Raw genomic sequence first — 15,772 nt, forward strand, 5'->3', positions numbered from 1 at the left:
ATAAACAGGGGCCTGGGTTAGAATATTCCCTTTTTCCTCCCTAATCACACCTACAGGAGAGTGGGCAAAGTCTCTATCCCCATTCTCTCCCCAGTCAGGCAAGTCAGACGCACCACCCGTGGTGTTCTCACTGGCTGCAGCCACTGCTCCCTCTTCTATCTTGCAGGGTGCTTCAGGACTGTGCTGCCTTCACCGGACTCCTGGGTCCCCACTCCCAGGGGTAACTCCTGGAGGCTCCTCACTGGCCTCATGTGGTGAAGAAGCCATCTGACACAGCCATCTTTCTGGAAATCCCGCCCCCACTGGAAGTCGTACTGAAAACGAGGTTTGGAACGCAACCTCCTTCCCTCCTACTTCCAGTCCTGCGCCCTAGGCTTCACTGGAGAAACCAGTGAAAGACTTCGCTGCGGCTGCCCGGCTTCCCCTACAGGAGCCACCGCAAGATGCCAGCCTCCACGTATTCGCAAGCAGCGTCTCACAGCCCAGTCCTTGCCTGATATGCCTCCCTGCTGCCTGGGAAGAGGGAAGAAGGTGCCTGTCCCCGGAACGCCGGGACACCCTCCTGTCTCTGAAAGGCTCCGCACCACTAGGAGCCCCAGAGTAGGTAAGTGAAAGCCTGCCCTCCCTGGCTCGGCAACTACCCTCAAGAGAGGACCTCCAGCCCCAGGGCCTTCGGTCCTACAAAAAAAATTTAAAAAATAAAGTTTTGCTGCCAGGGAAACACAATCAAGAACTTAGGAGTGAAGGTAAGGGTGGGGAATTTAAACTCAAAAGTTGATTGTGTTTCCTGTCAGATGGAGCTAGTCATCTCTCAGGTGTACCATCCTGGAAGAAGACTAGAGAAAAACTGCTGATCTATTGGGAATTTCACACACAACCATCTCTAGGGTTTACAGAGAATGGTCCGAAAAAGAGAAAATATTCAGTGAGTTGCAGTTGTGTGGATGAAAATGCCTTGCTGACGTTAGAGGAGACTGGTTGCTGTGACATGCAGATGGTAGGGTCAGAATTTGGTGCAAACAACATGAAAGCATGGATCCATCCTGCCTTGTACCAACAGTTCAGGTTGGTGGTGGTGGTGTAATGGTGTGGGAGATACTTTCTTGGCACTAGCAAGTTGCACCTAATAAAGTGGCCAGTGAGTGTATATATGCCTAGAAGAGGATACTGGCAAACCCCCCCCCCCCCCCCCCCACACACCAAAACAAACTGTATGGCAATCCTGAATACTAAATAAAAATATCCTCCTGCCCTCCACAGACTCCTTAGATATAGCTAGCTGCTATCATCTACACCCTATACCATGGGACACACAAAATAAATATCAAATATTGGATGAAGCGCTCTGCTATAATAGTGCTATATACAAAGATCAAAATTTTATACACATATGTAAAAGTGACTAGTGCTTAAATAATATATGTGTTAAAATTATATAAAAATTCATATAAGACCAGTCTTCCCCCAAGTGGCTAAAATTGGTTATACATGTGCACACACAACAAAATAGAAAGTGACCAAGTGCTTAAATACATAAATAGTGTCTTAATAAATATAATAAAAATAAAAATCACAGTGAATAATTGTAAAAGTGTCAAGTGTTTAAATAACAATCAATATACATATAGTATAATCATGTGCAAAAAACATGCTATCACTCTTCTGTGAAAAAAAATATATATATGTGCTTCTTCATTCAAATAGTGCTCAGACCAAAGTGTCACTCCAGTGAATCAATCCTAAATATCCAGAGTGCCTCCTCACCTCCAACATTCCACCCCTAGAGGTCACAAATCATTTATTTAAATGATGTTCCAAAAACGACACCAGGATATAACTTGCCCCACGATTCAAAATCTCAATATATACGATGCCTCAGCCATATGTCCATGGACCATGGAAGATTTAAGCACAAAGAGATCTCCATAGAGCAATATGTAGTTTATTATAAAGAAAAAACAGATGGAAAACTCACATGCTCTTAGAAGTATACAAGCAGTTCCCCCATATCCTATGGGTATAATAGGAAATCATGTTTGCCGAAAACCAGAAGTGCGTCACCAGAAGTGCGTCACCGAGCTCCACCCGGAAATTACGTCAATGAGCTCCACACGCTACACCACTGTCACGTGGCTTCCTCAGGATCTCTTTGTGCTTAAATATTCCATGCTCCATGGACATATGGCTGAGGCATCTTATATATTGAGATTTTGAATCGTGGGGCAAGTCATATCCTGGTGTCGTTTTTGGAACATCATTTAAATAACCGATTTGTGACCTCTAGGGGTCGAATGTTGGAGGTGAGGAGGCACTCTGGATATTTAGGATTGATTCACTGGAGTGACACTTTGGTCTGAGCACTATTTGAATGAAGAAGCACTTATATATATATTTTTTACAGAAGAGTGATAGCATGTTTTTTGCACATGATTATACTATATGTATATTGATTGTTATTTAAACACTTGGCACTTTTACGATTATTCACTGTGATTTTTATTTTTATTATATTTATTAAGACACTATTTATGTATTTAGGCACTTTGTCACTTTTTATTTTGTTGTGTGTGCACATGTATAACCAGTTTTAGCCACTTGGGGGCAGACTGGTCTTATAAGAATTTTTATATAATTTTAACACATATATTATTTAAGCACTAGTCACTTTTACATATGTGTATAAAATTTTGATTTTTGTATATAGCACTATTATAGCAGAGTGCTTCATCCAATATTTGATATTTAGTCCTGAATACTGAATAACCACTCCTACAGCAGGCTTCAGTTTATAGAAAGCAGTACTAAGAGCACGAACATAAAACACAGAATGGATCAGTTTCCCTTGGTTGGACTCCAAGAAATAGACTTTAAGTACAAAAGTCCTATTTTCTATCTTGTCCAGTAACCACTACCCCACCGCCCTATAGTAGAAGTACTGTTACAGGGTGGCAGGGCTGTGCAAAATCACGTATATATACGTGATTTGCATTTCCAGGTAGGAAGCGCGCACGCCACCCTGCCCATGCTGACAATGGCTAGGCATGTCAATCACTGGGACCCGGCGATCACAGTGCAAAGCAGACAGGGGAGCAACCTGTGTGTAAACAACACGTGTCTCTCCCCTTTCAGCATGGACATGATGTTTTGTATTTCTCTGCACAGCAGAGAAATACAAAACAGCATGCCTCCCTAGTAAAACAGCACACAGTTAACCCTTTGATCACCCAAAAGTTAACCCTTTCTCTGCCCAGTGTCATTAGTACAGGGTCAGTGCTTTTTATTAGCACTGGTCACTGCATTAGTGTCACTGGGGATGTCAGTGGCAGTCAGTTTTCCCCAGTGTCAGAATGCCCACCGCAGTCCCGCTATAAGTCGCTGATTGCCGCCATTACTAGTATTGAAAAAAAAAAAATATTGGGACATCAACACAATTCTAACATTTTTGGCTCTATACACCACCACAATGGATTTAAAATGAAACGATCATGCTCATGATCCTAAGCATACCACCTCATCAGTGAAGCCTGGTGGTGATAGCGTCATGGCGTGGGCATGTATGGCTGCCAATGGAACTGGTTCTCTTGTATTTATTGATGATGTGACTGCTGACAAAAGCAGCAGGATGAATTCTGAAGTGTTTCGGGCAATATTATCTGCTCATATTCAGCCAAATACTTCAGAACTCATTGTACACCGCTTCACAGTGCAGATGGACAATGATCCAAAGCATACTGCAAAAGCAACCAAAGAGTTTTTTAAGGGAAAGAAGTGGAATGTTATGCAATGGCCAAGTCAATCACCTGACCTGAATCCGATTGAGCATGCATTTCACTTGCTGAAGTCAAGACTGAAGGTAAAATGCCCCAAGAACAAGCAGGAACTGAAGACAGTTGCAGTAGAGGCCTGGCAGAGCATCACCAGGGATGAATCCCAGCATCTGGTGATGTCTATGCGTTACAGACTTCAGGCTGTAATTGACTGCAAAGGATTTGCAACCAAATATTAAAAAGTGAAAGTTTGATTTATGATTATTATTCTGTCCCTTTACTTTTGGTCCCTTAACAAGTGGGAGGCACATATGCAAACTGTTGTAATTCCTACACCGTTCACCTGATTTGGATGTAAATACCCTCAAATTAAAGCTGACAGTCTGCAGTTAAAGCACACACACCATTTGTAGACGCTATAAGTTTCACGTAAAATCAATTAATTTACACACATTGTGATTTTTAGTATGGAAAAAACATGTAGCAGAATACATTTTGGCCTACATTTATGACAAAAAATGATTTTATACATTTTTTTATTGGACATGTTTAATAGCAAAAAGTCAAAAATACATTTTTTTTTTTTTTAAATTGTCGGTCATTTTTTGGTTTATAGCGCAAAATTTAAAAACCACAGAGGTGATCAAATTCCACAGAAAGACAGCTCTATTTGTGTGAAAAAAAGGACATCAATTTCATTTGTGTACAGCGTTGCATGACTGTGTAATTGTCAGGTAAAGTAACGCAGTGCCGTATCGCAAAAATGGCCTGGTCAGGAAAGGGGGTAAATCCTCTGGAGATTAAGTGGTTAAGGAACATGGGAATTGTGATGCAGATGGGATGTCCCAAAAGTAGTCTAACCTGGGATAAGGCAACAAAGTAGCAGCCTCTAACAGGCCAAAAGAAAAAAAATTGTGACTGCCTGAAGTCCAACAGCTTCCAAAGGACCAAAGTTTAAACTTGACACCTGATGAGATTGAGCCCACTACCAGTTAGGTGAAAGAGTCATCAAACCAGAGGGAGGACTTGGACACTGAGAATTAACCTGATTGCGTAAAGTGTTACTAAACCTATGACCCTACATTCCCTATATCTGGTCTCCCACAGTACACAGGAGTTTATATTTACTAAAAGAATTGCATTTTCTAGTTCTAAATACCTTTTCTAATCAGCAGTATATAGAAGTCTTGTGACTTCTATCAGTGTCCAGCAGAGCACTGGTTAAAGCTTATAGGAGGTGTTTTCATTCTGCTCTGACTGTCCTATGAGGCTGCATAACACCTGACCCTCTGTCTGGACAGTGCTGAAGGCTCTGCTCTGATAACATGCACCACCCCCAAAGAAAAATATAAACTCTAGCAATACACACTAAACTGAGAATGTGCAGAGTGACTCCTATAGCTCCATTCTATCCACAGACGGATTGGGGACTGTGTAAGGGAAGGATTAGAAAAGACAGGAACAAACAGACTTTTTACACAATGCAGAGGATTAATCCCTTTGGTTCCACAATGAGTAGAACAAGCATGCTTTACTGCATATACAGACTGATTTTACTGTTGTGGGTTTAGTAGCACTAAGATCTGGATAGGTGTTCTCCCTCTAAGGGAAACTACTCCACATAGGGAAAAGGGAAAAGACCCACAAACTTGATGTGGTCAAAAAGGGTCCCAAAGTGGAACTGAAAACAAAAGAGGCCCTGGTGAGGAAGACCATGTGATCCAAGTGAGAAGGCCCTAAGCAATGTTATCCCTGGCCGCCGAGGATTAGGGGACAAGAGCTCCATGTTTAACAAAATTGTCTGCCAGATAACTAACCTCACTAAGCTAGACTTATCAGGGAAAACAATGAAGCAGCTAGAACAAAACACCCAGCAAGAAGTAAAATATGACTCCTTAGCCCAGAGAATGCAGGAATTCAAAACCAAAAAATAATTATGGGTGAAGGAGTAGCAGAAGAAGCCCCTCCACAAAGAAAAGCAGGGTTAAGGAGGTAGATCCTAGCCCCTGACTGGTGAAGCTAACTTCCTCTTTGGTATGCAAAGGGGTGCCTCCAGAAAACCCCAGAGGCAGTCAGCTGAAGAACAAACCTGCCTACCCGTGGAAAAAAGTCCATAGTCATGATCCCCCATATTCAGCATAATGTCAGCTTCTGTGGAGCAAGAAACAAAAGTTTTATCATCAAAGTGAGGACCATTTGTCTGATTGGAATGAAAAAAAAAAAGTGTCCAAAGATCTTTCAAGATAAGCTAGAAATTAGGCAAGGAAAGAGGACCTAACCCCTAGGTGGATCTTTCGCTGTACTTCTTCTGTGGATCACAAAAGTACACTCACTCTGCACTCCTGTAACCCTGTAACGTAAGTGACGTCACTTAGCCAGTCCAGGCTGGAGAAAGATTCCAACTTGAAAGTCTAGCTCCACCCCAGAATCTGGAGTGGCACCTGGCTCAGCTTCTCAGTGATCTGCTGAGAGCCTAGGCCAGCCGCTCCCTCCCCCTCCACAGCCCAGTGCTCCAGTGAGCGTGGGTGGGGGCAGAGCAGAGAACAGTGACTGATAGTCACCACTCTCTGCTCATAGCAGCACTGAGAGCTCAGCAATCAGCGGTCACGTGATCGCCAAGTTCTCAACCTTACAGCCAGCAGGGGACCGATGCTGCATCCACCTAGGTAAGTATAATTTGGGGGGGGGGGGGGACGACACACTTCTCTTTTAAAGTATTCCTTATTACTGTCAGATGATACAGTACCTGCAGCAAGAGACTGGTGTGCTCTGCCTGGCAACAACCCAGAAAGACACAGAGTCCTCCTCTGATAAGTATGACCTGCCACACAGGGTCTGAGGCACACTTAGAACCCCTTCTTTATATCCAGAGGCTTCTAGTTGAGAGAAACTTTTTTTTTTATGGAATTCCCCTTAAAGGGAGCAGTGCATGTGCGACAAAGTACCACGGATTACCTCTCTTCTGATGCAAGAAGGACTCCCCCCTTTCTTCTTGGAAATGGAGACACAGCAATACCTCAATGATTTCCAACTGATTCCAAACCAGGAGACTGCTCAGGTACCAGAACCACAACAGGGGAGATAAAGTGGCTGACGTTGACCAAAAAGAGAAGGGAGAAAATATGACATCTCCAAGAAGAGGGTCCCCCCAACAATCACTCCAGCAAGGTAAGACAGAGGCAACTCCTTGTCTAACGTTGATGGGCCTGAACACAAATGACAATGGGCCTCTTTACAGAGAGGAACTACGACGACTACCCTAGAGGAGACAGTTTCCAGTTCTGAGCCCCAACAAGATTTAGCCAGATTATACAGCACTGAGCCATTTTTGGGGATAATGCCAGCAAGTATTCTCAAAACCTTCTCTTAAATGGGAAGTGTTCCGAGTATCTCACAATGGGGAAGAAATTAAAAAAAGTGCTAGGTCAAACACAGGAGTCCATGCTATACTATCCCTGTAGCAATCGTGCAAACAGAGATCAATGCAGTCATCCATCTTGCTAAAGACCCTCCATCTTGTATCTCTTTCCCTCCTCCAATCCCCCCTCCCTCTCTGTTGAGTGACATGTGGTTCGTATGATGCCGGGAGATCACAGGCATCAGGCCCCAGCCCCCAGCTGGAGAGCATCATGGTTATAAACCCGAATTAGCCTGGTCACAGTATGTCTGTGAGACTCTTGCATGGAAAGGATCGTAAAGCCATAAACCAGTCCTTCACTGGGCTTCAAAGACATTCCTGCTAGCTGTAAAACAGACTCACATTTAAAAACCCACTTTTCCATATAATTTTATATCTTAAGGTAGGAAATAATTACATAAACATAAAGCATATATTCGGATAGCTCAGTTTAATACAAGTCGCCTGATATCTTGCACCCCCTAGTTGAAGTCTACAGGAGAGCAGAAAGCATATAGTTCTAGCTGAAATAGTTAACTATGCCATGTTTCATATCTAAACGTTCAGCAGATGATTCTGCATATTAATCTACTTGTGGATAGAATGTTACATGTACCTAGGGAAGGTTATTGCCCTGGTATAACTTGTGAGGTTTGGTTCTAGCCTGAGTCCCCCGCCTACAACACCCTCCCCAAATGAGGCGATTGGTTTTCTGCTTCAAGGAGACACCCTGTGAGTTCCTAGAAAAAGGCTGTTATGCTTGGAGCAGAGAGTTAGAGTTTAGTTGAGTTGAAGAAATCTCCCTTTTAACATTGAAACCAACTCGGGAGACAGTACCCTTTGCTCTGAAACGATCTGCCTAAACCAAGGCTGACGGCAAGTTTCTACCTCTCTAAACTACCTTCTGTTACCTCTTTGCTGTGTTATTGCTCTGTATATATATATATATATATATATATATATATATATATATATATATATATATATATATATATATATATATATATATTACATCTTTTTCTGTAAATATTGTTATTGCACCCTTTTGACCTTTTTAGTAATAAATCCAACTATCTGAAAAGTGTTGAACTGTTTCTAAAGCTATTTAATGCAAACTAAGAATCCCCGTCTCTGAAGAGCGCTACTGGGTGTTTGTAAACCTCTATATATCTTTGCCTGCAGTGACAGTGTTATACAGACGATTATTCAAACATAATAGTGTTATTGCTAATATTGGCGAGTTTCCTCCGCCAGAGACCCCTGCGGCGCTTCCAGTCAGCAAAAAGGAATACCCCCAAGTAGCAGATATAGTGAAAAGGTCTTTACAACTGTAAGAACTCTGAAAGACCCAAGGCGTGAGATAACAGAATGATCCTCCTATTGCAGCGTAGTACATACTGCATCAATAAGGTCTGACTCCTGTAATTGTGCGGTGATGGCAGTAGGCTGTGGTGCTTCAAAAACAGCCTCTTCAAAGAGTCAAGATTGTCACAGCACTTCTAGGTCCAACCTGTTTGAAGGGCTTGGGAAGGTCAGAGACAGACACTAAAGGAAATAGTTCTGAGGAGTACTTAAAATCTCTGCAGGAAGTTATCTACGAGGAATTGAGTGAATTTTGCCTCAAGTCTCAAGTGACTGCAGTAGAGAACAAGGACGCCAGGGTAGGGGGATCACCCAACTATGACGGAGACTCCGATGACGGAGACTCCGATGATGTAGACTCCGTAAATATAGGGCTACTGGAATCCAGATAAAAGGCATCTGCACACTCAGAGGATACTGGAGTAGATACCCCAGGAAGCATTAGAAGAGTATGGGCTGGGGTTCACTGAAACAGTGGGACTTTCCCCTTTGTGTCTATGTACAGATATGTTGAACCTATACATGGCAGTGGTGGAACAAGGTCTGAAGTGAAAGGTAAGGCCTCAGTTACTCACAAGTCTAAGCAGCTGGTACTGATGGGGATCAGATGGCCAGAGGTGTCCAGGCCTCTGTATGCTGGCACTAGAACAACCCAAGCACTGACATGGTGCTTCCTTTATGAGTGATGGGAAAGAGAGTGAAGCATTCACTGCACTCCACTCAGCAGTTGATGCAGATCTCAGACCCTTTTCATTAATTCCTTCCATGGTAAAACCACCAGTAACGGAAAAATTGAAAATTGAAAGGTGCCCAGTGGTGCAACAGAAAGGTAGCTTTCTACGCTTCAACCCAACTAGTCCTACTCCGCAAAGTGAATCCTCAAAAACTAGCTCAAGCACTGAGGCAATACCGTGGCTCTAGACATGGAAAGAACTCTGCAGGCAACTTTTCCCAGAGGTATGAAACACAGTACAATGTAGAAAACCGTACTCGAGGGTCACATTTCATGATGGCCCTAAAATGTCCAGTCCAGTGTTACGGCACTCAAAAGTCAAGCTGAAGAAAGGCAGCTCCAGATAGCTGCTATGTAGAAAGCAGCTTTAGCTGCAAAGCAGTGAGAAGTCTTGGGTGAAGTTGCAGAAAGAAGAAATTCAAAAGAAAAAAAGGCTAGCAAAGATTGGTTAGATTTTTCTCAGCAAAAGGTGAAGAAAAGATGTCCATTCTCCTGAAACACAAGGAAAAAAGAAAAATAGAAAAAAACTGAGGCATGAAGAGAGCAGGAGGCAACTTTCTGGGCTGGCCTACAATATTTATTTTGTTTGCTACTGTCCAATCCTCCTGTAGGTGGCAGCATAACAAAGACCATCAAAATTCCTGAGTCCTTCAGAAGACAAAAGAAAAATGTATTCCTGAACCCAGATCTGTAGTTTGTAGCACTAACATATCAGCACTGATGGAGCTTGGCACCGCTTTTACAGCATTTGGCTTTTTTTTTTCCTGCCTGTAAAAAGTACCTCTATGTTAGCCTACGTCTTTGTGCACACACAGGTGTCTACAGGCGTATTTGAAGAGGCATTTCTGCAGGCTTAAAACAATTTTGAGGGGAAAAAACATTATTTTTTACTTTTTGCTATTAAACATGTCCAGTAAAAATTAAAAAAAAAAAAAATGTAGTCATAAATTTAGGCCAAAATGTATTCTGCTACATCTATGGTAAAAAAAATCCCAATATGTGTAAATTGGTTTACGTGAAAGTTATAGCGTTTACAAATGGCGGTATATATACTGGGATTTTTTCTTAAATTATTTTTACTAGTAATGACGGCGATCAGCAACTTATTGCAGGACTGCGGCGGGCAATCTGACACTGGGGGGAACTGACTTGGTGTCACTGACATCCCCAGTGACACCAATACAGTGATCAGTGCTAATAAAAAGCACTGATACTGTACTAATGGGACTGGGCAGGAAGGGGTTAACATATGGGGCGACCAAAGGGTTAACTGTGTGCCGTTTTTACTAAGTGTGTTGTGTTAGTGCTTCACAGTAAGTTTACTGCTTTGCACGGCTGTGCTGTGTATCATCTACTCCTGGAATCATTCTGCCCTTAGCTCGGGCATAGGCTGAGAACCCTCCTCCCCCTCCTGAAGACTGCTGGGATGTATGATGTCATTTGCCTAGCCATAGAAACGAGGAAGTGACTGAGGAAATGAAAAAGTTTAAAACAAGTAAATATACTTTCCTATCTATTTACTAATGCCAGCAGTATAAGAATTAATAATAAATAGTGCATGTTGATTGAGGTTCCACTTTAAGAAGCATTTCTCGTACGAGGAGCTCCACTGTTTAAAGGAGCAAAGCAAACACCCTGTGTGCATGAGGCCTTATAATTCATCATTTGTAAATCTGGCAAACTAAATCCATATCAAACCTGGGAGACTCAGTAAAAAAATTGCATAAGCAGAGATTAAGTCAAGTGAAAAATGCAAGTCAAATTTTGGAGAGAATGAAAGTCAAATAAATGCACAACCTACCCCTTACATGAAAAGGCTCTTACCTTCAACACGCCTATATACAGGTAAATGTGGCTGTAGAGGAGATAAAAGATTGTCCAGTAGATTCAATAAACTTTCCAGGACTCCACTGTTACTAAGGGATCTTTGGCCTATACAAGAAAGTAGCATGAAGACTCTGCAAACAGAATGCAAAAACAAAACACTGAGGTAATCCATCTGCCCAAGATTCAATACACAGCATCTCCATTCAACATATAAAACCTTAATATTTTCTAGTGCTAGCTAAAGGGCATGCCCATCCAAAAAGTCATAGGTAAAAATTGATGTTGTGAGCCACCGACTGACCTATCTCCAAGCAGTACACAATGCATATATATTTAAAAGTATCTCTCACCGGTCCTGAGGGAAGATCAACAACTGCTCTGAGTTGTATAGTTCTTGTAAAACATTGGAAAGAAACTGGCCCCACCATCTTTCAGCACCACAGAGCTGCACCAAGAGCAGGCCAGTGTGCAATCTTATCTTTGGCGTTCCGCTTATGCACAAGTGTTTAAACAGCTCTTCACAAGCCTGAGCATGGAAAGTGTTCTGCAGGACTGCTGGTACAGAAGGTCCTGCAAACAAAAAAAGTATTTACAAGAATGTTATTTTACCAATATCCTTTTAATTTGCATAATTGTGGAAAAAGTCATATAGAAGAGATGCTTTTGCTAAATTTCTTCAGAAGAGGTTTACAACATGAATGTCATGCTAACCTAACAAGTTATTTGGTATAATAATCATAATATGCAGCCCTGTGATTTGTTTCTTTATTAACCACTCAAGTCTGAAGACGGAAGCTGCTACAGCACACTATTATAATAGCGAAGTTAATTAAAACAAAGGGCTTTAAATGAGGAAGCAGACAGTTACACTCCAACGATGTCAGATCTTTCATTCAACATACTGAAAGCAGATATAACATGGCAGCTCCACCTGGACCACCCAACTAGAACACGTTTCACCCACAAACTGGTTTGATCGAAATGATAAAGCCCATGTGTGGGTGAAACATGTTAAAAGTTGGTACATCCCAGGAGGGGCTGCAGTGCGCTATACCAAGTTTCAATAAAGATGGATGAAAGATCGAACACAATCAGAGGGAAGCTGTCTGCTTTCTTGTTTACTTCACAAAAGCGAGGCAGGGAATTTGAAAGCGTGTATAACTGCTTTAAGCCAGTAGCAAAAGACTTTACAGCTAAAATTTCATAGACAGGCACTGCTTGGGAAAACTCAAGACATCACAGTTAATAGCTTTGCAGTCTGCCTCCTGCCATTAAAACGAACTGAGAGGAAAACATTACAAAATTAAAATACTCAAAAAGACTGTTTACTCTGTATTCTATATTAGGATTAGAAAAAATAAAATTGGGATTGTAATGCCTAAAAGTTGTGCAAGTGGGCAACACAGTAACGTCAAGGTCCAACTGTAGAAATCCACTAGCTCTGGGGTTTTTTTTCCAGCCAAAACCACCTCTGCCAAAAACCGCTTATTACAGTCTATGTGTGTATGGACACATAGGATAACATGCTGGGGAGTTTACTGGCCGTAGAAAAAACCGCCAAAAGCCAAAAAACGGCAGCTGTAAAAAACACCCAGTGTGCATGAAGACCTAATCTAAAAAGGAAACCTTCATTTGGTTTGCAAATATTAAAGATTCTAACTGGAAGCAAGAATGAGTCGGATTCTTTAAATTTAAAGAGCACCTATCATTTTAGATTCAACATGGCAGCGCCTGTTAGCATGCATCCACTCACCTGCTGCCGCCACGTCCCTCACCTTGTTATGTCACTGCCGCATCACCAGCTATCCCATTAAAATGAATGGGACTGTCAGTGAGTCAACAGCAGATCAGAGGAGCAGCTGCGGGACAGAGATGGCAGCTGCTCTTTAAAAATTATGATTTAAATCGAGCCTCTTCACCAGTGATTTAAATCAGGATTTAAATTGTGATTTAAATCAAATCCACCTTGATGAGTACTCAGCCTGTGTCTTATACTATACGATAAGGATAACGAAGGTCTCACTGAGTGGGATAGGGCTATAGGAGTATGCCCAGGTGGTGTGTCGAAAAGGTTTGCCAGTATCCAATCACCTGTAAGTAGCAGCCTATAATCCCAGGGCCTACCAACATCCATCCTGTTGCCACTGCTGTAAGATTAACATAGTGGATTACTTACCTGCTCTTCTGTGCTGCTAGACTGGTCACTGCAGCATCTAAGCAAAGTCAGTCTACCGCCATAGCATGGGGAGTCCCGTCTAATGGGGGAGCAGTGGACTGGGAAAGTAAAATAGCTTTTACTCTCCCCTAGACTAAACAAGCCGCTAACCCTTGCAGTTTCCTGAATTTAAGAATTTAAAAAACACAGCCTGGTGACTTGACTGGGTTGACCTATACTGCTCTAGGGCAAGATTCAAGCATACTGTGTCAATGAGGACCTGAAGTATCCTTCAGTTTGTGAAAGATATTAGCGGACTGGGTGTAATCGCTGGCAAAATCCTCAAAGTTGGATGAGAAGCCCTCCCCTCTTTATTGAGCATAGAACCTGCAAGAGAATGAATATGGACTCGAAGAGAGGAGGGGGATCTTGCTTGCATTACCTTCAATTTGAGTCCTCTACCAAGGCAGACAGCCTTCCCATATAATCAGGCGGTAAGGGGGAGCATCAAAAAGGCCTCTATGGGGAGTAGAGACTATGACTGGGTGCAGTGATCAAGACTATCAGATTCAGGGCCATGGAGGGAGATGCAGCAGACCCTCACATGGGCTGTTAGCCGAGTGTGAACTACCTACCTATTCCTATAATGTCATTAAAATAAGGGGAACTATACAGAAAGAAGAGGATACACCTTCTGTGACCAGGCACTGTTGGTAGAGGTTGCCGAGAATGTCCAAGCCAAATGTGGCCATTGGAGGATAGTAATTCCCACATTGCCAGGCAATATTATTGAGCAAGGACTGCAACTCCCTGATACACTTTTCATGACCAGCCACTGCAGGCAGAGGGTGGCCAAAATGTCCACGGATTGTGCCGTGAAGCCAGGAGAAGGGAGGAGTGAGCAAGGCCCTTCCTATAACAGTGGACTGCATGCCCAAAATAGTAAAATGACACGTATCAGCACAGTAAGTCAGTCAGCACAAGTTAGCACAATTGAGGCACCCCCAGACACTCAGAGGGGCAACAGAGGAAACGGCACCAATTTCAAAAATCCACCATAGGCTGTGCCTGAAAATAGATACAGTCCAGCGCCACATGAAGACATTGATGGGTAGTAACTCTCACAGTGCCAGGCAATACTACTGATCAAGGACTAACTTCTAGAGCAGCTGCAGAAACAAAGAAGCATGCAGCCCTAAGGGCCCAAATCCCTGTCCCTAAGAGGTAGTGGCAGCGGAACCCTGGGCTCCTAAGAAAGTGGTCTGCAGTGTCTTGTGGTCCTGGCAGACAATAGGTGATGGAGACAAGTCCCCGTCAAGTCTTCATCCTGCTAATGAGCACATTCAACTGGGGAGTCTTTATCACTTGGTAGCACTATTCGGCTAATCCAACATGTTGAATTACAAGCTTGGGTGAGCACCCACACAGGATTCAATGCTCAAAGCAACGTTTCCAGGTTCGCTCTGCATCTTCTATCAGGAGGAGTTTGGGTACAGTCACTAAAGACCACAATGCGAAGCTCAGCTGCAGACTTGATAGAAGAATCATCATGTAGACAAAGAAAAGTTTGAAGCAAGAAGTAGTACACCTAAGGACAGTAGCAAAAAACTGAGGCTTGTTGGGAGTGGGAAGGGTTATATGCTTGGGCTGTCCTTACAGCTTTTGCCAGTATCCAATCACCTGAATACAGTTGCACAACAATATCACCATAGACTACGATCCCGTGTACCGTAATGCACGATTAAGAAAACCAGTTTGGTGCATTGGAACTATGCCTGAATTTAAGCAAGTACTGAGGAGTCAGGGTGAAGTTCTCCATCTACATCATAAACCTTTATTTTCTAAACTGACAAGTGTATTTTTATTATTCTTCAAGTCAAGGAAAACAAATTCATTTTTGTACTGTAGCAGCAATTCAAGGATGGTGTCTTTAGGATTTGTATCAATATTTTTCTTAAATTAATTTACTCCCATTAGTGGACTGATGGATATTGAATGAGCAGAAAGTCTATTAGGTTTCACACAAGTCCCGATGGCAATCAAAACATCACAAGATTGTGCCATTTACTCTGCTACATTTTTATTTTGACATAATCATGAGATAAAAGGTAAAAAAACACCCCACGGTGGGAACAAACATGATACATGCATGGTGAGGGACATTAATGCAAGCTTCTAAGGCTAATTTCACCCTAGGCTAAGCAATCACTGTCAGTTCAGAAAGAAAGCCTGTTTTTTTTTTTTTTTGCTGAAAAGCTATTTTCAATGGGACATGGAGCTGCAAACACGTTTCATCAACTTGAATGGCCGAGTTTGACATGTGGTGGCACCTATCAACTTCATAAGCCACATTAAATTTGTCACGGCGCAACAGCGCCCTCTAGCTCCATTGTGGACTTTAGGTGGGCAGTAAAGGCATGGTTAAACCACCTAACCCCCCCACCCCCAGCCACCCATGTGAAAGAGGCCCAGAACAAATTTGGCAACTGGAGGGTCTCAAATATAAGACGTCATTTTATCAAGTCCCAATC

The 15,772-nt window shown here is 42.5% G+C and overlaps 1 protein-coding gene across 6 annotated transcripts in view; it reads right to left on the minus strand.

Moving 5' to 3' along the window:
- Positions 1-15,772, minus strand: part of BIRC6 (baculoviral IAP repeat containing 6) — a 407,575-nt gene that overhangs the window by 253,607 nt on the left and 138,196 nt on the right. For all 6 annotated transcript variants that reach the window (XM_089690190.1, XM_089690188.1, XM_089690192.1 and 3 more), the window contains exons 30-31: positions 11,437-11,656; positions 11,084-11,217 (exon numbers count right to left, since the gene is read on the minus strand). In XM_089690190.1, coding sequence (XP_089546316.1) covers positions 11,084-11,217; positions 11,437-11,656 — 354 coding nt within the window. The remainder of the gene's footprint in view (positions 1-11,083; positions 11,218-11,436; positions 11,657-15,772) is intronic.

This window comes from Staurois parvus, unplaced genomic scaffold, assembly GCF_062004578.1.
Source record: "Staurois parvus isolate SC_StPar_1 unplaced genomic scaffold, SC_StPar_1.0 ptg000520l, whole genome shotgun sequence".
Lineage (NCBI taxonomy): Eukaryota > Metazoa > Chordata > Amphibia > Anura > Ranidae > Staurois > Staurois parvus.